Source organism: Rhamphochromis sp. 'chilingali', assembly GCF_963969265.1.
Source record: "Rhamphochromis sp. 'chilingali' genome assembly, chromosome: 6".
Classification (NCBI taxonomy): Eukaryota; Metazoa; Chordata; class Actinopteri; order Cichliformes; family Cichlidae; genus Rhamphochromis; species Rhamphochromis sp. 'chilingali'.
In genome coordinates this window covers 26,603,449-26,623,135 of record NC_137933.1, presented here as the reverse complement: position 1 = coordinate 26,623,135, position 19,687 = coordinate 26,603,449, and the positions used below count along the sequence as shown (strand labels likewise).

The 19,687-nt window shown below is 40.7% G+C and overlaps 1 protein-coding gene and 1 long non-coding RNA gene across 2 annotated transcripts in view; one reads left to right on the top strand and one right to left on the bottom strand.

Annotated features, from left to right (window-relative positions):
* Positions 1-973, top strand: part of rps6ka2 (ribosomal protein S6 kinase, polypeptide 2) — a gene marked incomplete at its 3' end in the record, with an annotated part of 16,710 nt that extends 15,737 nt beyond the window's left edge. Inside the window, exon 22 of the mRNA XM_080884079.1 lies at positions 824-973. Coding sequence (XP_080740205.1) covers positions 824-973 — 150 coding nt within the window. The remainder of the gene's footprint in view (positions 1-823) is intronic.
* LOC308397861 lies at positions 970-19,687 on the bottom strand. Its single transcript, XR_013971855.1, has 4 exons — positions 19,229-19,687; positions 8,442-8,546; positions 6,337-6,646; positions 970-3,461 (listed from the first exon to the last, which is right to left on the bottom strand). It is a non-coding gene; the product is annotated as an uncharacterized lncRNA (long non-coding RNA).

Below are 19,687 nucleotides of genomic sequence, written 5' to 3'. Positions count from 1 at the left end.
TATCAGGTCACTGTAACAGAAACTTTAACATTTTATTTAACCAGGAAGTCCCACTGAAATAAAGTGAATTCTACCTTAAAACAGAAGTTTGGTTCATCTTCGATGTTTAATGCAGAGTAGTCTTAAAAAGTATCTGGGAAAAAAACACTTAAATTGTACCTGAAAGTATCAGATGTATTTGGATAGAGGAATGCAGCTTATAAATCGCTCCATTTTTACCAGCAGTGGTGCTGATTTACTGGTATGTCCATATTTTCAGTATTAGAGTGGTCTCCTATTAAACTGATTAATTTGCACAAAAAGAAGTAGGATTCAAAGTTGCATGCATAGCTTTATAACTGTTTCAGAGTAGTCCTCAAGGTCTGATTAGTTGATAATAAATATAAGTACACAATTTTAGTAAGTATAATTCTATAATTTCATACATGCCACAAAAATCTGTTATTGTTAAATTGAAAAGGCATAGTTAAAGTACTAAATAAACACTGTAGAGTAGCCACATGTGGTAAATGATTTATTAGTAATTCTAATAGGTTAACCTCATAGATTAAGTATACATAGATTAAGTATACATTTTAATCATACATTTTAACATAGGCTATTAAGGTACATAAGAGAAGATGCACTTTACTTTAAAGCTTGGGAATTCTTTTGTTATAACAGGTACAAAAATTATATATATTTAATAGCTAATATAATTAAATGGGTAACCATCAAATAGATTGTCTGGTCAATAATTCCTTTAAAATGGCTCTTTTGATAGTAAAGGTGTCACCTGAATTACACTGATCCAATACAATGCATTCTACTTTTATTCCACTAGGGGGCTCTATCTGCCACCTATTCTGCTTTGAGGCGCTGTGCTCCTGCCCCTGTCCTGGAGCCTGTTCAGTCTTCTGGCCTTGCTCAGCGGAGAGGGATGAAGAAACTTGGGAGTCCAAAACTCACTTCAGATCCTAAGGAAAAGGAATAGCCTCAACCATTTGAATGCAGCACAAATATAATTTTAGCTTTTAATCGTAGACCTGCATTCTAAAAAGCACAAATCACATCTAATAAACTATAACATGACAATATAGAGGCCTACTTGTACTGGCACCAGGATTAGCGTCAAGTCACTCGGTGAATTGTTTCAATTTTAACAGCTTGATGCACTGATATAAAATTCATCACATGCACCTTCATTGGAAACTGTGAAACTGAGTGGCTTGAGGAAGTCAAATAATAGACCTTAAAATAAATTATTCTTAATTTTGAAAAGAGAATTTTCAATTCAAACATACAGACATTTTATTAAAAAAAATTGCTTCTAACTTACCCGTCCTTTGGAAGCTGGCCTTGATTTCAGTTGGTTAACATCCTTGGTCATATAAGTGGCAAGGCTGTCTTACAATACACACAGACAAACTCTTATCTGCCTTGAATTACTGTATATTTGCAGGAACGGCTGCAGTTCAAAGTAAGAAACAGTAGACTGAAAAAACGAGTATTCAGTGCCACAAACATAAAAGTAGCAGTATGGTTTATATATTTTTGTATGTCAACAAAAGCATAGCATTTATTGTTCCAAAGTCATAACTTATACACACAGCATCTCTCTTAGATTAGCATATTTTACTCCAATCCTCAGACTCATGCCTGTTAAAAATGTAAATATCCTACCAAAGGGAATTATTTATTTAAAAATGCCATCTACATTAAGAACCACTGGATGTTGCACTCGAGCACCAGCAGAACAAAACAACCTAGCGTAAATATATATATTGTACGGCTGAGGTATAGTACAATTAAAAACACCAGAGGCCAGTGCCACTGGCACCTTTCTGTACCAGATTTTTTTTTTTTTTTTTGCCCGATTCAGCTGCTTTCATACGGTGTTGTTCATGTCTGAGGTGGAGCAACACTTGTTGGGAGACTTTAGTCCTCAGCAAGTCGTCATTCAACTGGAGTAACATCATTTCCACTTTACCCATGTCTCTTCTGTTCTGCTCCTCTGGAATATACAGCTACTGAGATACTGAACAGCTATGCTCAAATTTCAAAACACACAGGAAGACTGACTATTTACAGAACCTATAGCAATGCCATTTAGTCTTATTGGTAGAAAATGTGATCAAGATTTTTCTTGCATAATTGTCTTCCACAGCCTTTGATTCACTGAGTAGTCTTTAAAAGAAACATGGCACACTCTGCAGTCTATACATTTTAGACAACGTCCAGCATAATTCATCAATTTGCATGTGCTCAAATGTGTTTATCAGTAGGCTTATGTTTGCCATTAGTATCTGAAAGCCAAAACATTGGAGAATCACTGTGTCAGATTTTTGTATATACTGTCTAATGCTGCTGCCCTGATTTTATCTAATGAGATGTTCACTCATAAAGACGAGGTATGATAGAACAGGGTTTTTTGCAGATACTAGTAGCACTTTGTGTTGTACAGGTAAGCCGTAGCAATGTAGATTATAATGCTCCACAAGTTAGAAACATACTTGCTGATCAGAGGTAAAACGTTTTGAGATGTGCAAGAAATAAGCACTGTAGTAGAGACAATACATTCTGGACACAGTTTTGTTTGCCAATTCAAAAACTGTGGGTTTTGTTGCACTGCACAACGGCAAAAGGTGTGGCTGGCGAACTGATGAAACTATAAGTATGCAGTATGAGTATGTGTGTTGTACAACCGTAAAAGTAATGTTGTATATATTGTTTATTAATTTAGACTGTACGTACTGTTGTGCAAAACCAACAGTATGTTGTATCAGCAGGCTTGGTTGTACAACTGTCAGCAACCAGGAAGACTGATATATTGTTTAGCAAATATATTGGGACTGTACATATTACATTGTGTTGTGCATCCATTGCTGTGTACATACTGTCTATACCCAGCCAATTGTTGAAGATATTGGCCAGAATGCCAAAGTTTTACAAATAAAGGAAAAGAACGGAAAATGACATTGAAGTGTATGAAGAGCTGGTTTGATTTGTTATTCTGACTTGTGACAGAAGCGCTCCCAGTAACGTGATCGATGACATTAACCTGCATGCAATCAATCAGCCATTGCCTAATAAGGATTTGGCTTGTAAAAATCTATATTTTCATAACATAAACAAAAGGTCCTGTTCCATTTAATTGCTGTGAAGTCAGTGTAGTTTTATATTTCATAAGAAGGGTCACACCAAAAGAAATTATTTTCCAGTCATTAATAACCATTTCCTAATATCTACAAGTACTGAGAAAAATGTTTGACACCAACTTGCCTGTGAGGGGTAGAGGAAATCTCTTATTACCTGCCTTTTTTAGGAGTGAAACCTACTAAACCCAACATTTTAAACCTTCATGGTGCAGCAGCAGCAGCAGCAAGCCAGAGTTAAAGCCACTAGATGGCAACCAATCATAGTCCATCCTTTTGCTCTCTTTCCACTGCTTACTTGAAGTTGTCCCTTTAGAGCCATAATCCCTGAAAAAGAAGAAGGAAAACTCTTTAATTTATATCAACCACCAGGCACACCATAAAAGCTTTTAGCAGGCACTGAGCTGATGTGTCAGGTGGGTGTGGCGGGCTCATCAGCCCTGACATTTAAGTGCAGTAGTGCTCGGAGCAAAAGGGATTGTAGGATATGAGTAGATACAGATGACAAGCCCCCCTGTGAAGATGATTGCAGTGGAGTGACAAGAGGAGACCAAACAACAGACATAGCAAGGAGAAGGTGTCGGGAGGGGAGAGATGAAAGGCAAAAGAAAGAACAAGAGCTTTGAGAAACAATAACTCAACCCGGCAATTACAGCTTTGTCAGATTTTATGTTATCTTTTCATAAGGGGAGAACTTCAAAAATGTACTTAGAATCTTAAGAGTATATCGCCATTTTGAATTTATTGAAATCTTTGTAACTTTACCTTATGACTATGGAAAAATACAAATGATTGGTTTTGGTCTTAGGATTTTATATCATATTATTATTATTATTATTATTATTTTTAAATCTGTGGATATTTAAGTAAACCATGAGTTGGAAAACTGGTTAGCACCTGATACAGGTTAGCACCCTGCAATATGCAAGTTTTCAAATGCCTATGTAAGCAACTTTCTGATTTAGTACCAACAGTGGTGTTGTTGAAAGGGACATGACATTTTTCTGTAAAGTTAAGACATTAATATTTGCAGTATTTTGGTTGCCTCATCGCTACATTATTTTTTATTTTTTTTAAAAAGCTATTTCATATTGTCATAAAGATGAGGAAGACCAAGATGGATGCAAAGACAAAACAACAACAACAAAAAACCCAACAAAACAAAACAAAACAAGAAACACTGTTACTTTATGAAATCCCTGGGAAGTGAAGTGTTCCACTTAGGAAATCCCCTGGTACAGTCACCTTAACACCATGTCTTTTAATGACAAACCAGTCAAGCTGCAGTCCTAGATCCACATCCTCAGTCTATGTGAGATGTACCCCACAACCAGACTGTATCAGCCCTCCAGAAGCTGAGCTACAGTATGCTAGGCCAAACCTGAGGTACTGACTTCCAGCGTTGGCTGAGCCAGTGTAGCTTTCATCCTGGATGGAGGGGTTGACAGGCCCAAGCACTCTTTCTCAATGTACATGTACTTTTGTAAGTGTTTAATACATTCAGCGAGAGATAACCCTGCTTTTCGTCAGAGTTTTGTTTGTTTGTTTGTTTGTTTGTTTGTTAGTTGGGGTTTTTTTTAATGGCAATATTAAATGCCATTTCTGAGCCTCCTCTTTGGGAGACCTCTGCTGATCACCTGCATGCAGAGATGTCTGAAATATAGCCGCTGGCTACTGAAGTAAAACATTTTGGTAGTTTCACAGCAAACTGTAGTCTGTGCTTTTGGGACATGAGAAATGACATATGCTCAAGCCAAGCCAAGAAGTGGGGGCCTTTTCCATTCCCTTGCCCTTAAAAAGAACAGGAGCTCCTCCTGTTGGGGATGAAGGGAAAGAGAGTTTCTTTTGTTATGTTTTTGGTTGGACACCCTACAATTGGCAAACTGCCTGGCTGCAGAATACTTTCATTGTTTTGTTACCCCCTGAGCAAAATGAAGTGGTCACACTTGGTGACACTAACAAAGTATTTCGAAGTGACTGATGATACTGAAGGGGTGCTTGGTGGCACTGTCATTTGTCCTAGCATCTCCTCTCTTTGAACTAGAGGGGATGGAGACTGATGCTGGATTCCATCCACCTAAGTAAGATATTGGAGTTGGGAAGAGTAGTAGTAGCAGCAGTAGTCAGAAGAGAAAGAAAAAAAAAACACATTTTTTATACTCCCTAGGCAAGTTAGAGCCACTAATACATCACAAAACTTGCAATGTGTGTGCACTCACAGATAGAAGCTGGCTGTGCATGGCTTATGTAATGAGTCACACACAACAGTGTGAGCACAGATTACAGGTTTTACAGTTTTACTATATATGTTCACTGCTGCCATCTTGGATTGTGAAATCAGGGCTGGAAGTGCTCTCCAGCTTTCTGAGTTGGAAATCTGAGTTGAGGGGGCATTCCAGTTGCAAATTCTAATTTTGAAGTTGAACTTTCTGGCTTCCCAATTCAAATGGAAAGCAGTACGAGAAAGACCTGATAAACTGGGAACTGCAGAAGCACCTGAATCATAAACTATGAGGGCATTAGTTTACCCTTTCCATCCCTTCATGAGGTGATACAGAATACTGATTAAACGTTAGGTCAAACACTTCTTCTTACCCTCCTTTGGGCATGACAAGTTTCTTGCAGCCACCACTAGAAATAAATGCTTTACCCGAAAGCCTTGTGGTTTCTGCCTGCCTTGGCCTCCTGAGCAGATTGGGACACACTCTCCTTCTCTCTGCATTTTAACTCCACTTTGCCTATCCCTCACTGCCACTGCTGGAGCTGCAATGCTAGCTCTATGCACCTGGTGGGGTAGTGAATTTGATTTTTGTGGTAGGCAGAGGACGAAAGCTTCTCCGTCTTTCTGTCTTTCATTTTCTCCAAGACTGGGCCACAAAAGACCTTTGGCGGGACACAGGGTACGTCCATGACTCCAGCCTTCTTTGTCCATGATTGACAGGTTTAACCACAAGACTGTCCCACCAGAGACTGCAAGGCTCACCCACAGCCTTGGACTCCTCCACAGGAAGAGCATGGAATAAGTGTATAAACTACATACATTTTATACCAGAGTACAAGGCTTGGATTCATATCTTCCAAGTCTTTTCTTGATAAACAATGTGACAATGTTAAGGGAACATGCTGACTTTGCTGTATAGTGAGATCAATCTGCAGTAACACATAAATTATAGTTCTGCGTCAGATGTACATCGTAACTTACGACATAACCAGAACCGTTTCTTCTGATGTGCACCTCCTGAGAAATGTAAATACACGCCAGGTCAACTGCTGGAAGGTGGTGTCATCCTTGTCCTCCTTCATTTTGTCTAAATTGAGGTCTGTGTTGACGTCGCCATCCAGGTTACCCTCATTTCAGTTGAGGAGTCATTCACAAATGGCCGGGACACAACCAGTTCTTGCCCTCTATCATGTTTACCCATCTTGTGGTGGCTCATAGTTGATGGATGTCAGTCACAGCATTAGTGGCTGACAAGAAGGGGTCCTGCTGGGGTAGCAGCTATAACCATAGCCTGTTGGAAAAGGATGACATGTTATGCCATCTGTAGGTAGCGCTAACATCTGGGTTAAATCCAAATTGACTGTGTTAGCATGAGGGTTAGAGGCCATAACATGGCTAAACGAGTACGTCACCAAATTGCAGCTTCACATTGCTCACTTTTTCACTGTAGGAATCACTTCAAAGTTAGAACAGCTAATAATTCACATTATAACAGTCTCCTCTTTAGTTACATCTTTGCCTTTATATTCCAACATTCCCCTTCTGTCACAAAACAGAGGTCCAAAGAAAAGGGATATACACACTGACAGGGACAGATATCCCACCACCTATGGCACTGGATGTGCGTACATGCATATAAACACACACACACACAGACACAGACCCTTGGACACCCTGTGGCATTACAGCTCGACCTGCCACTCGGACATTCACCGAATCAGACGGACAAATCTCTAACAGACGGCTCCTGACAAAGAGATTATCACCGTGACAGGAGAAGTGTGTGCAGCTGTGGGTGGTAGAGTTTATAGCAGGAAGATGGGGGTAGGGAGCGAACTCAGTACTTTCACACATTTTGCTTCTCTGCTCTCTCTCCCTCGCACTCTCATCACACCGGCATACATAGTCAGACTTCTCTCTATATGAGAAGCAGATGCATTACCTTTCATTACATGTGTGTGTGTCCATGAACATGTGTCAGGCCGGAAGAGAGGGACTCTAAAATCAGTTAACTGTACTTTAGAGGTTCTGCATAAGAATGAGTCCAGGTGTAAGATTTGTTGTCATTTTAAACTGTGTGAGAACTTTCCTTGTATTGGTGTTATGCTATAATTCACCCTTTGTATCTTACAATTAATACAATACGAATTACATCTCCCAGCTATATGCCAGAGCTCTGTGACAAACAGGTGCGATACGTGGCACACTGTAGTCTATGCAGTAGACTCCACCCAGCCTTTTTCTGTTGCACTGCTCATCAAAGCAATTTCAAGCCAACTTAGCTTCTGAAGGAAGGATATGTTACAGTGTTGAATAAAACAACAATGTCTGCTGTAGCAATGGTGTCTGGTGCACAGCAGCTAAATCAAAGGAGGGAAAAATATTTACCACTTTATACTCACTAAATTTGTAAGAAATCCTGTGCAGATTTTAAGAAATAAAATAAGTACAGCAATATGAAGGCAACACAACAAAAGATTTCGGTGCAACAGGGTTAAGTATAAACTCTTCAGTTATATTAGTGTCTTACTACAGAAGTTTTAAAATTAAAATATACATTGTTCATTCATTTTTTTCCACCATCAGTCCCAAGTGCTCAACTTCAGCAGTATATTTCTGTACATACTTTATGTGACGTCAAACTTTATGGACTGCTGCAGGGTTGTTATCTGGCTCTTTAATTCAAATCTATATTAAAGTGGCATTAAAGTTTTTTAATAGTGTTGAGGATAAATCAAGGCATCAAACCTGCACTTATCCATTCGTGTAGCTAGTTTTGTGCCAGAATTATGGTCCTAAAAGGGAACAGAATCAATAAGAAATACCACACTGATGTTACTCTGCGTATTGCTTCACTCACATATAAATTTAACTGGAGAAAAGTTCATTTCATTTATAATCACAAACAATTTAACCACGAATGCCACCAATCTTTGCTCTAATTGTACAGAGAGTTATCAAGTAGCCACTGTGGATGAAATGGCTGATGGGACACAGTTTGATATTTTCAAACAGTTTTTGAACAAACCACAAATTGCTGCAATGACGGTGATATAATCATGTAATCCAAACACAAATACACTCACAAGTCAAAGGTGCCAGAGGAGGATAAGTGAAGCTCTGTAGAAAGTCAATTAATCTTTTCAGCGGTCCCCCTTCCCTCAGCCCTGCTTAAAAGCTTCATTTACCTCCTATGGAGAAGAGATAGAAACACCATTAGTGAGATGATGGCAGGACTGGAAAGGGGAAAGGAGAATCTCACAGTTGGATGAGCTGAAACAGTATAGGCCCCCATCTCCTCAAAAAGTGTGTGTGCGCGAAAAAGGCGAGAGCATCTTCTGCATGGGTGAGCTCAATTAGGTTCCATCTTGATTATCAAAGGTAGTGGTGTACAACTTTTAAGGCGGAAGTGTGCCTCAAATCCTGGTAATGGCAAAGGGTGGGCCGACCTGCAGAGTGAAGCAAGAGTTGGACTGATTGGAGTGGAGATGTGACTGAGGTTGGGTTTTTTTTGTTGGACAGAGGTGCTATACAAGGTGTACATTAGGGAATAACACCCTAACCACTATTTCCATATCTAAAGTAATGTGCGTGTGTGTGTGTGTATGACAGTGAGAGAGTGTGTGGCATTCGAGCCCAGCTGGATAAGTGATATTCATGTGTGTTTGCATGCACGCGTTTGGGTGTGTGAAATGCCAGTGAGCATATAGGCTTCGCTTGACTGAGCTCGGCTGGCTGCTGGGGCACAATTGGGGGGCTCTCTGTGTAAAGAGGTCAAAATACACACACATACAAACAACAGTGAGGAAGTTTGGCTGAATACGCAAGGCTCTGATAATCAAACAGTATGCAAATCAGCCAAATCCTATGCAGAAACAAACAATATGCCATATGAATCTAAGATTACAAATACACTACACTATGAACGATTCCAAACCTCACATTACTTATATATGTCACAGTGTTGCCACATTAGTCTGTATACATCTTGACATTTAAATTCAAGCCACCTGAGCTCGCAAGTTTCAAAATGATGTACGTCGAGGTGCAATATGTTTTCCTCCTCTCCCTGTTGATCGTAATTACTGCAGATCTGATCTCAGGGCTGTAAGGTTTTACTTGGGTTAATACACTTGCTGGCAGAAGAAGGTCAAGTTAAATCAATAGTAAGAGCATAGGCAAACCCTGGGCTGAAGTCTTGCAGGGGTAACTACAGGCAGGAGGCCAAGTCCCCATCTTCTTAATTACAACCAGCTTCTAGTGCTGACCCTGAAGACTTCTACAAGTCAATAACATGCACACAGTTCAATATGTGTTCTATTACTTGCACCGTATAACTCACACTCCTTCAGGGACAACGGGCCACAGGCTGACTTGAAGATCTGTCAAACTAATCATTAAGGAGTTTGGAAAAGACAGTGCTGGTTTTCCTTTATGCAGCATTGTCTCTGCATGCCCTCCCATGTGAATGTGTGCGTGGTTCAATGTGTCTCTGTGCCTGTTTTCACTAGTCTAGTGTGTAAACAAATGTTTTGTCCCAGTTAACTAGGTCCCAGTCAGACCAAACCCATTTGGCATTGGTCCACTGATGCTGGTGTGTGCATGCATTCAGGCTACGGCAATATATAGATATATGTGGGCATATGTGTGTGTTGTGAACATGGCAGCCAGGGGGATAGCATGCTGCTGCTGCTGCTGACACTGGGCCTGTCTGCCTGGTGTGCCCCTTTCTGCACCAGTAGAGCTGGCACTACCTCCTGCCTCTGCCCAGCGCGCCAGCTGGGCGCTACCAGGAGAGGCCCTGCAGAGAGAGGACACAGGTCAGCTGTGACAGAGGGATGCAGAGAGAGAGAGGTGTGGAGTAAAGGGGAAAGGTTTAGATACAGAGCGGGGATAGAGGGATACAGCATAGTCATAGAAAGTTAAAAGAAGACTGAATACAAAGCAAGTAAATATTTCACTATTAAACAATGACATTATGATGAAAATGGGTTGTCATTATAGGCATAAGATGACCTTTTGTGTTTGTCTTGTGACATGTGTGTGAGGTGGGATTCACTTCAAAAGTCTGATAGTTTAATGTAAACCACTTATATACATTCTGAACACCAATTTGAATTTTATACCTGAAAAGTAGCATTTACTTCCACTTTTTCTTGCCCAATGTCAAAAGGTGGATTCTGAGAAAATCAGATGTGTCAGCATTAACCATCTAACAGTTTGTAACCTTTCTGGTTCTTTTAATGACATATCATTTAGATGCATTTGATATTTGCATACGGGACTTGGACGCTGTATTACAGTCTGTGGTTCTGCAGTCATTTTGTTGGGGTGTCCAGGTTATTATGTCAGAACGGTCAAATGAATTTACAATATAATTTGTTCCTTGATTATGTGATTTTTAAATGTTTTATTTTATCAAATTATACCACACTTAATTACCATTTCGAGACATCTATAAATATTAGTGTCAACTTTTCAAACAGACATTTTCTACAAATCAATTAATAAATGTTAACTACTATTTCATTGTTTGGTAATAGTACATAACTAAAATAAAATTAACTATGAATTAACAAGGTTTTTCCTCAACATAATAGTGCATACATTCACTTTGGACCAGCTGCCCGAGAGATGTATAGTATTTGCTTGAATTTACTAAGGTTACAATTTATTCTACAAGGTGAAGAAAAAAATTATATAAAACTTGCCAAGATATTTCACAATCATATCTCATGGCTGTATTGCCTTGTATGGCTTTCTTTATAGGCTCTTTGTTCTTTAGAAAAAACAAAAGCAATAAACTTTTTTTTACCAAAATCTTTATTCTTTTTATTTTTTTTTAACTTTAGCCACTGTAGTTAACTAAGCTGACTGGTTAAGTGAGCTTCACTTGGGATATTTTAATCTAGACGCTGTGTTTCTGTGAGATAATGACTCTTTCCCAGCACTATTACTCAATTAGAACAATTTCATATCATCTTTTTTGTTTGCAGCCTGCAGTGAGGTGCGACAAATGAGTCTTCTCGGTAACAGATGACATAAACTAAGGTTGGCAAAGATATCCAAATTGTAGCTATAAACAAAAAGTATGTGTCTATTCTATGCTGGCACGTTCAAGATATACACATGAAAATAAAATAAGACATACGAGTTCATTTGGTTCCTGTGAACACCTTAAGATCAATGAGGCTCTGTGTTTCTTGGTTTGCTCATCCATGTGTAAATGAGACTATTTGCATTGTACAGTGATTAGGGAAATTAGAGACCTGCTGAGGGAAATCACATTGCGTGCTCAGCCACAAGGAAGTAGGGTTATTGCTGTCTACAACTGTCAGACACTGACACTAGGCTTTGGGACTTTTCCATATGGCATGAGATAATATTCCTGGGAGGCAGAACACTTTCAAAAGCTGCACATACTTATTATCTGCATTTTATAGTGTGAAATACTCGTTGGTTATTTGTGAACTGTACTCACCTGTGATGTATTGCAAAAAAAAAAAAAAATGTGCTGAGAATATATTAAGCATTACCTTAGAAATCAAACTTATGTATAGTTCCATTGCTTTATCTTTCAACGTGCCCAATTACTCCATCAAAAGAAGTAAAGCTTAATGATCCTGACTGGGACTTGGGTGGCAACACCTTTGTTCCCCGAGTCAAGTCACAAACTAATGAGTTTAACTGGATGGTAAATAACAGCACAGGCATGTCAAAGGTCTCTGACCTTTCTACTCGAGATTTGCAGTGGACTACACTGAACAAACCCTTTCAAGGTCCTGCAACCTATCATTAAGAAGAGCAGCTTAGACGAAAGCGCCAGAACAAGAACAAGAACAATAAAAAAAACAAACATTTTCTCTTGTTGTTTGCTTTCTGTGCTTCTGTGCCATCCTGAGGGAAGTTGATGGGGCAAAACATTTGCTGAGTAAATCATTCACTGAAAATGACAATAGAGACAATAAAATGTAAGCTCTTTGTGTAAACTGCGAAAATAATAGGAACGCTAATAAAGAACGCCTTGTTTTTGAGAGTTGGGCTTAGAACAAATGTAACCCTGGTCGCTTAAAGGACAACATCTGGTCTTATGACTTTCGTCACTATGCTATAATGTAGTGTAGCTCAAAGCCCAAATCTACTGGCTTTGACATGAAAGACCTGCAGGGCTATCCGTTAAGTAGCGGAATCAGTGGGATGAAGTCATTACACCAGTATGAGAGACGGAGCCTTGATACCCTCACCTTCTTTCTCCTTCTACTCCCAACCTCCTGCCCCACCACAGACACCCTCTGAACACCCCGCCCCAAGTCCGCACCTTTTCCAAAGCGTCCTCTCTCCCACCCCCTTTCTCCATGGGCCCTGGGTCTCTGGCTGGCACAGCTGTGCCGGGAGCCGTGCTGTCACAAGCGGTTAGGGTGACAGCCACTCACACTTCATAATGTCCCTCTCACAGGTCACCGAGCGACAAGCTGGGTCACCTCGCTCCAGCAGGCAGCCCCAGGGGAAGCAGAGTGCCCCCACCACCTCCACTACCTCCCCAATCCCTCCCTCACCCACCATCTCCCCATCAAATCCCCAAACCTTCCACCCTCCTATTGCCCAGAAAAATAGAGAGACAGGGGTTTTTTTTTGGGGGGGGGGGGGGGGGGGGGTCCAGGTGGAAGGACCTATTCTGAAGGGATGGTCCACGAGAAACTCTCCATGCTGGAGACTATGCCAGGCCCGTGATTACAGTGGGCACTGTTAGTTCCTCTGATAGGGATGAAGCTGGCAGCATGGGTTAGGGCTTGTATCTGCTGTATAGATGGTAAGACCTCAGAGGAACATGATGATGCACTGCCTTTCTGTAGATCTTATGGCTGCCACAAAATCGGGTATCAATGCAGCAAAATAAATCAAGATCAAATATATTTTAAGCTTTATTCTTTGAATTATAGAAACCACAAAATCTTAAATATAAACTTGACTTTCTTGCCATACTCCAGATGGGTGAAAGCATGGTATGAACTTTGTAAATGGCCATAGGAGAGCACCATATGCTCCTCATGTCTGCCATCCAACTGTCATTAATGTGCATTATCTGTGCTCTCAATCTCATTGTCTAACCTAATAGCAATGCAAGTCAGTAGAGACAACATTAAGATTCACATTATTGGGCCCATGCTGACACTCTCTCTAATTGGTTTGCCATTTTTACCTAATGCACAGCTTTCAGGTCATCACAATTAAAACTGTCTGTCTGAATATGTCACGCGAATTAAGTGGCTCTTTCTTAGATTCAGAGTATCTAGAATATTCAAATTGCATTTAAATGCCATTTTCCTTGTCTTTAAAAATATGTTAAAGCAGATTTAAAATATACATTTGACATACATGTACTTTAGATATGAACTGCTAGAGCAACACAAAGAAATTGAGAACAACAACTAAGCAACGAGTTGTTCATAGAAATATTTTCCTACTTCACGCACTAACAAACGACAAGTTAAGCATGTGAATTTAGGGGGCAGATAAGCAAACTGGATGCAGCGCCTAGCGTTGGCTTCAGCTGTGAGCGAGAGGCCTCGTACCCAATTCCCCTTATTCAAACAGTCACACCCAGAGAGCGGTTAATTCACTAAAGGTGCACATACACCCACTGAACAATGTGTAGCAATTAATTTCGCTCTCCCTCCCACATCTGGCGCTTCGGTGTGACCCTGCCTCTGCTGCGCTGTGTCAGTCAGGCTAGGCAAGGCTCTGTAATTTCACACGTAAAGGACCCCAATGAAACGTGAAAAGAATATGTGGCATTGTTAAATTGCATTAAAGAGTTTAAAACAGTTGATCTGTGCCCCCCCACCCCCCACCTTCTTCCAGAGAAAACAAAGCAGTAGATGTGATCAAATGCTCACTGATGAGATGTGACATAATGCAATATGCACAGAGGATGCATTTTCACAAAGGGGAAAATTTCATTACAGGCCCCTCTGCAAACAGGATAAACACCTTGGAAGAGAGAGAGAGGTACGATGCCACAACAGGGGCCACGCTAAAGGGACCGTCAGGCCTCTCCAGATCTTGGACTAATTGCCTGTCAGGTATCAGGTTCCATGGAGAGATTCAAAATACCTCGGAACTTGGAATTTGCTGCAGTAAGGTGTACGGCTTATTTAGCGAGTCACAAACACACAGCAGCAGCAGCAGCAGCAGCACAGATTCCAAGTTTTACAGCTTCATTACTGTTTATGTTTGCTGCCGCCATCTTGGATTGTTAACTCGTGGTTGCTGGGGCTGTTCCAACTTTCCGAGTAGGAAATGCAAGTTGAGGAGGTGTTCAAGATTCATATTCCAAACTCGAACTCGGAAATTCCAACTTCACATTCATTCTGGAACCCACTATTATTGTGCGTTTTATGTCACTGAAAATATTTAACTTTTGGACTTTGGAAAGACAAAGGACTTTTAAACTCTACAGAGCGATGGGGGTTTTTTGTGATTTTTCTGCAGTATCACCCTTTTTCACAGTCATGTAACTTTATGGAAACACTCACGTCATGAAAGGCAATACATACATTTTCTTTGTTACAAGGAAACTTCACATCGTGGCCTCAACCACAGCTCTAGGATTCCATGTTTTAAGCCATTTCTACTGTTTTCTGGTATTATTTTGAGGAAGATTGTTCAGGCATTCATTCGATACTGGAAGTGCACACAGGCAGGAAAAATGGGTTAAAAACTGAAACCGAAAGCTCACTGCTGAGAGAATGCTACTGAGGTATGCGCTCCAGACACTCAACCACTGGGCCACCCCCTTTTTTCAGGCATTTAATAATGTGAATTGAACAATCTATCTGAACATAAGATGAGATTTACAAATGTACTATTTGGTTACACACAAACTTTAATCATTGGTTATTATTCATCTCTTTCCTACAGTGTGTCTTTTGTCCTGTCTTTCTCCCCTCACCCCCAAGACCTGACTGTGCCCGTTTCTGCTGGAGGTTTATTCCTGTTAAAACCGAGATCTTCCTTCCCGCTGTCATCAAGTGCTTGTTCACAGGGGCTCATCTGATTGTTGGGGTGTTCACTGTAGTATTGTCTTTACCTTACCGTCTTTGCCTTGAGGCAACCGTTTCTGTGATTTGGAGCTATAAAAATAAAACTGAACTGAATGAATGAACGAACAAGCTCATGCTTCTCTGTTTTGTTGTAAAATTTCAGTTGGCTAAATTTTCAAAGATGGCAAAAAGTTCAAAAGCTAAAAGCATCATAAAGACGTCCTCCCATTCATGCAAAACTGGAGAATTCTACACTGTTCTTCTTCCTTACAACTTATCCTTAGCCTCGAACACACCATCCTCTCCTCTACTCCCCGATTGCACCACCTCTCTGTCTCTCTCTCTTTCTCTGTGCCACTGTGCCAGTCACCACGCTCTAGGGCTCTGGAGATATTTCAAACATATCTGAGAAATCAATCTTACAGCAAACTGAAGGAAAACATCGAATGTCATTGAGCAATAAGTATGAAGCCTGTCAGAGGTGGAGCTGAGAGCTGGGCCTGCGGCAAGTAAGGCCTGCCAGTATCCCAGTGAGAGGCCTCGTCAGCTCGGCCCCCGTGCCTCTTCCCATACACACATTCTCACACACACACACACACACACACACACACACACACACACATCTGACAAAGACAGTTACAATGTCGTTATACTGTTTTTGATTCACACTGCTTCCTCTTACTTCACCTATCTTACTTCTGTCTGTCCAGGATATTTAAAAAATAAAAAAAGTGTGCATTTATATTGTGTATTAGATACAGACAGAAAACATGGAGAGAGACAGCAGGGGTACGACATGTAGCGAAGGTCAAGCCAGCTTGCTAAATACAAAAAATTAAAACCATGCAATAATTAGAATTCAAATAATTGATAAGCTATTACTTTAATTACCGGTCATTATGGCAATCATTTTCTTGTTTTGTCACAATCCATTTCAGTTCCACAGGTGCACAATGGCATCTTGCATCTCATATGATGAAAACCCAAACAAATGATATTCAATTTAGTGTCACAGGAGGATTTTTTTTTTGCTATTTTGCTTTAAAAGAATTACACGATTACTGGATTATCAAAATTGTGTGATAACTTAATCAAGCTTGTTCCACTTTCAAATACAGCTATTTGCTCTAAATTGATCTGTATAACAATTACACAATCAAATTTATTACCCGCTCAATGGGTCTTTGATCCTTCTCACAGAATACAAGATGCTCTGAAACTGTACGTCCTCCACTATGTGGTTCAGGGTAACCCTTTGCATCTAGCTGAGAGGAGAAGTAGATACAGGCCAACAGAAAATGAAAACACGAGAGAGGAAGACAGATTTCAGTAGGCAGGAGGGGAGAAGGGCAGCAGATAAGGAGAGACTCAGCCCAGATAGACAAGTGAAAGGAAGCAGAAGTTGATGAAACAAGATGTCACCACTGATGGGTCATTACACCCAAGTAAGCATGGGACACTAGCTGAGCTTGCACTGCCCCCACCCCTCACCACCACCCCTTCATCTTTTTTTTTTTTGTCCCTGAGCAGACAGTAACTACTTTATTGCTACTGCCTCCGCACTATTACTTTTCAGGCTCTGTGCTGATTATCCTCTCGGTACAACAAATCACTGCAGCTCAGTGTCGCGGCACTCCAAATTGGCCCGCTTATATTTGCGTACAGATGTGTTTACATCCCCAGGTCAATTGAATTAGGCCTTATAATGAGCCTGGGTGCTGAACAGCTAGCATGCCTGAGCACACTGGGGCATGAACAGGCGCAAATCAGGTGAATCCAGTTAAGAGAGTTTACACTTAACATCACATGCACCCAGTATTTGTCTCGCCGTCTCTTGCTGCACCCATCCTGTTGCTCATTATTATGACTCCAAGCCTGAATGATGATCAGGGCAACAACATCTATGCAACGCCACATCAACGGGTTGAGGGTGTGGAATCAAAAAGCAACACTAATCTACAAATCCCCAGTGTGAGAGTTTGATAGTAAAGCTCAACCATTACTTGTTTTAAAGCTTACTCATTATTTAGCCTTCTTATCACACAGCCACTGGTCACATCACAAAGATGAGCCAGTACGGATGCAGAAAGTGAGATGTTAATGTAAGGAAGAACACTGAATGAACAAATAACACTGAATTATTCAAAAATATGCCTAAATCTGAGTGCATGAGGGATGAATTAGTGATCTGCCAGTGAATTAGAATGATAATGAAATGTTTGTTTCTGGTGATGGACAGGGTAGCCTGGGTAAGTGCTGTGATGTGAATATGACAGTTGGATCTGAGGTCCTTGAGCTGTTCAGTGACAGGGAACAGAGAGGTCATCATTATAGAAAACAGAAAGAGCTGCTTGACCTTGAAAAGTAAGGTTATATGCGTGCTTACTGTCTTGCATCAGCCCCCATAAATACACATACATATTTTTATTATTGCACCTGAAACAAATACAATGTAAACACATAATTTAAAAGTTTAATGATAAGCATAATTTACAATTAGTTGAGTTACGTCTCAAAATATGTTGATGTAGAGGGAAATGTATTAGCCTGCAGTATAGATGAGCCAATTATTTTAACTCAGAAATAAACCTGAAAGCTCGTGCAAAGAAAAAAAACAAACAAAGCAAAAACAAAATATGTATATATATTCTGAGCCTCAATGGTCGCCATCAATCAAATACAAAATACCAAACTAATGTAGTCCGTATTAGGTAAGAGTTTCAGGTTTTTCACACATGAAGTGATGGAAGAGCCCAGAGGGATCTCACATCAGTTTCCATGTGTGCATGTAGACTAGTGAGTGGAACTAAAACCAGGCTTGCGAACCAACGCGCCCTGGCTCCACTGGGACACACATAAGCGACAACAACAGCCGAATTAACCATGCACACTGCAGACGCCAGCGCGCTGAGCTAATACCAGCGAGCTGTGTGCTCAGTCAGCGGCCTCGGGTCCACTCTGGTCCACTGATTCGAGGGACTACGATGAACCGTCATGCAGCTATGGTTCTGTGCCGTGAAATTTGACCGGGGTGTGAAGGTGGAAAAACCAAATAAGCATGATGCTGAAATACAGTATCACGCTTTCTCACCCCTCTCACGCCCATCTCTCAACACTGTCAAACAAGATAAAGTGGAAAATTGTACATGATCAGAACGGTCTTGATTTCTTCATTGTGACTAATGTGCCATTGGCTCTGGCTTGTTTGAACTACCGTCTCCTTTATCTCTAGCAGTTTAAAAAGAATAAAACAGTTTTAAAAATCTGGTTTAATAAGTTCCTTCTTACTTTTCCCAGCATTTTCTATTTCAATTAGATACAACAAAAGGTCACATTTCACACAATACCCATTTTGCTTTACTTTCCTCACAAGTGAATCCCTTCTCTATTTCCTTGTGTTTTATTTTTTTACATTTACTTCAACAAAACGCAACCAAGGATCACTTGGCACTTTTTTTTTTTCCTGTCCATCAGAAATCTTCTCTTGACCCTGGACATGTTGCTGCCTTCATGCTGGTAACTCTAATAGCATCCGATCCACAGAGAGCAGACCAACACTGCTTGAGCCACACAAACACAGGCACACACAAAGCTCCGTGCACCCTTTCTGCAGCATTCCTGTAACACTGATAACAGAGTTCATCTCTTTGCTTTCCTCATGTGTACTGCATAAAGGTCATAAATGCATTAAACTAACATTTGCACAGGCAGGAGGACACACATACACACACAGAGAACTCACAGGGGTATTAAAGGACCCCCCACTCTCTAAAATAAATAAATAAAATGCAACATGAAGAGAAGACAGCACAAACAAAGACACTTATTACCTGGACCAAGGTCCTATTACCTGGACCTTGAGGGGCCTTGGCTGCCTAGACGGCATCTGAAGGTGGAGCCTCCAGTCTTAGTATCCATGACCACAAACACACACAAAGCGGCTGAAACAGTCAACTTGGGCTGGCAGAGAGCTGGTCTCAGCCACTCTCACCACACCGGGCCTAGTTATACTCTGTCTGTGTGAGGTACACTGATTACTGATATTACACGCACACACACACACTACCTTCACTGCAGGGTATGTGTAAACTCACCATGCAGAAGCAGGTCGCTGCATTAAACACAAGCATATGCTAGCAAGGAGTCTTACTATGATCTTGCACACAGCACTCCACTAGACTGGGCTTCAACACGCTACACTAGTCCGTATTCCACTGCATTACATTGGGCAGGCTAACGCTAGCTCACGCACTGCCACAGTGTTAACAACCGCTCGGTCCTTGCTAGCA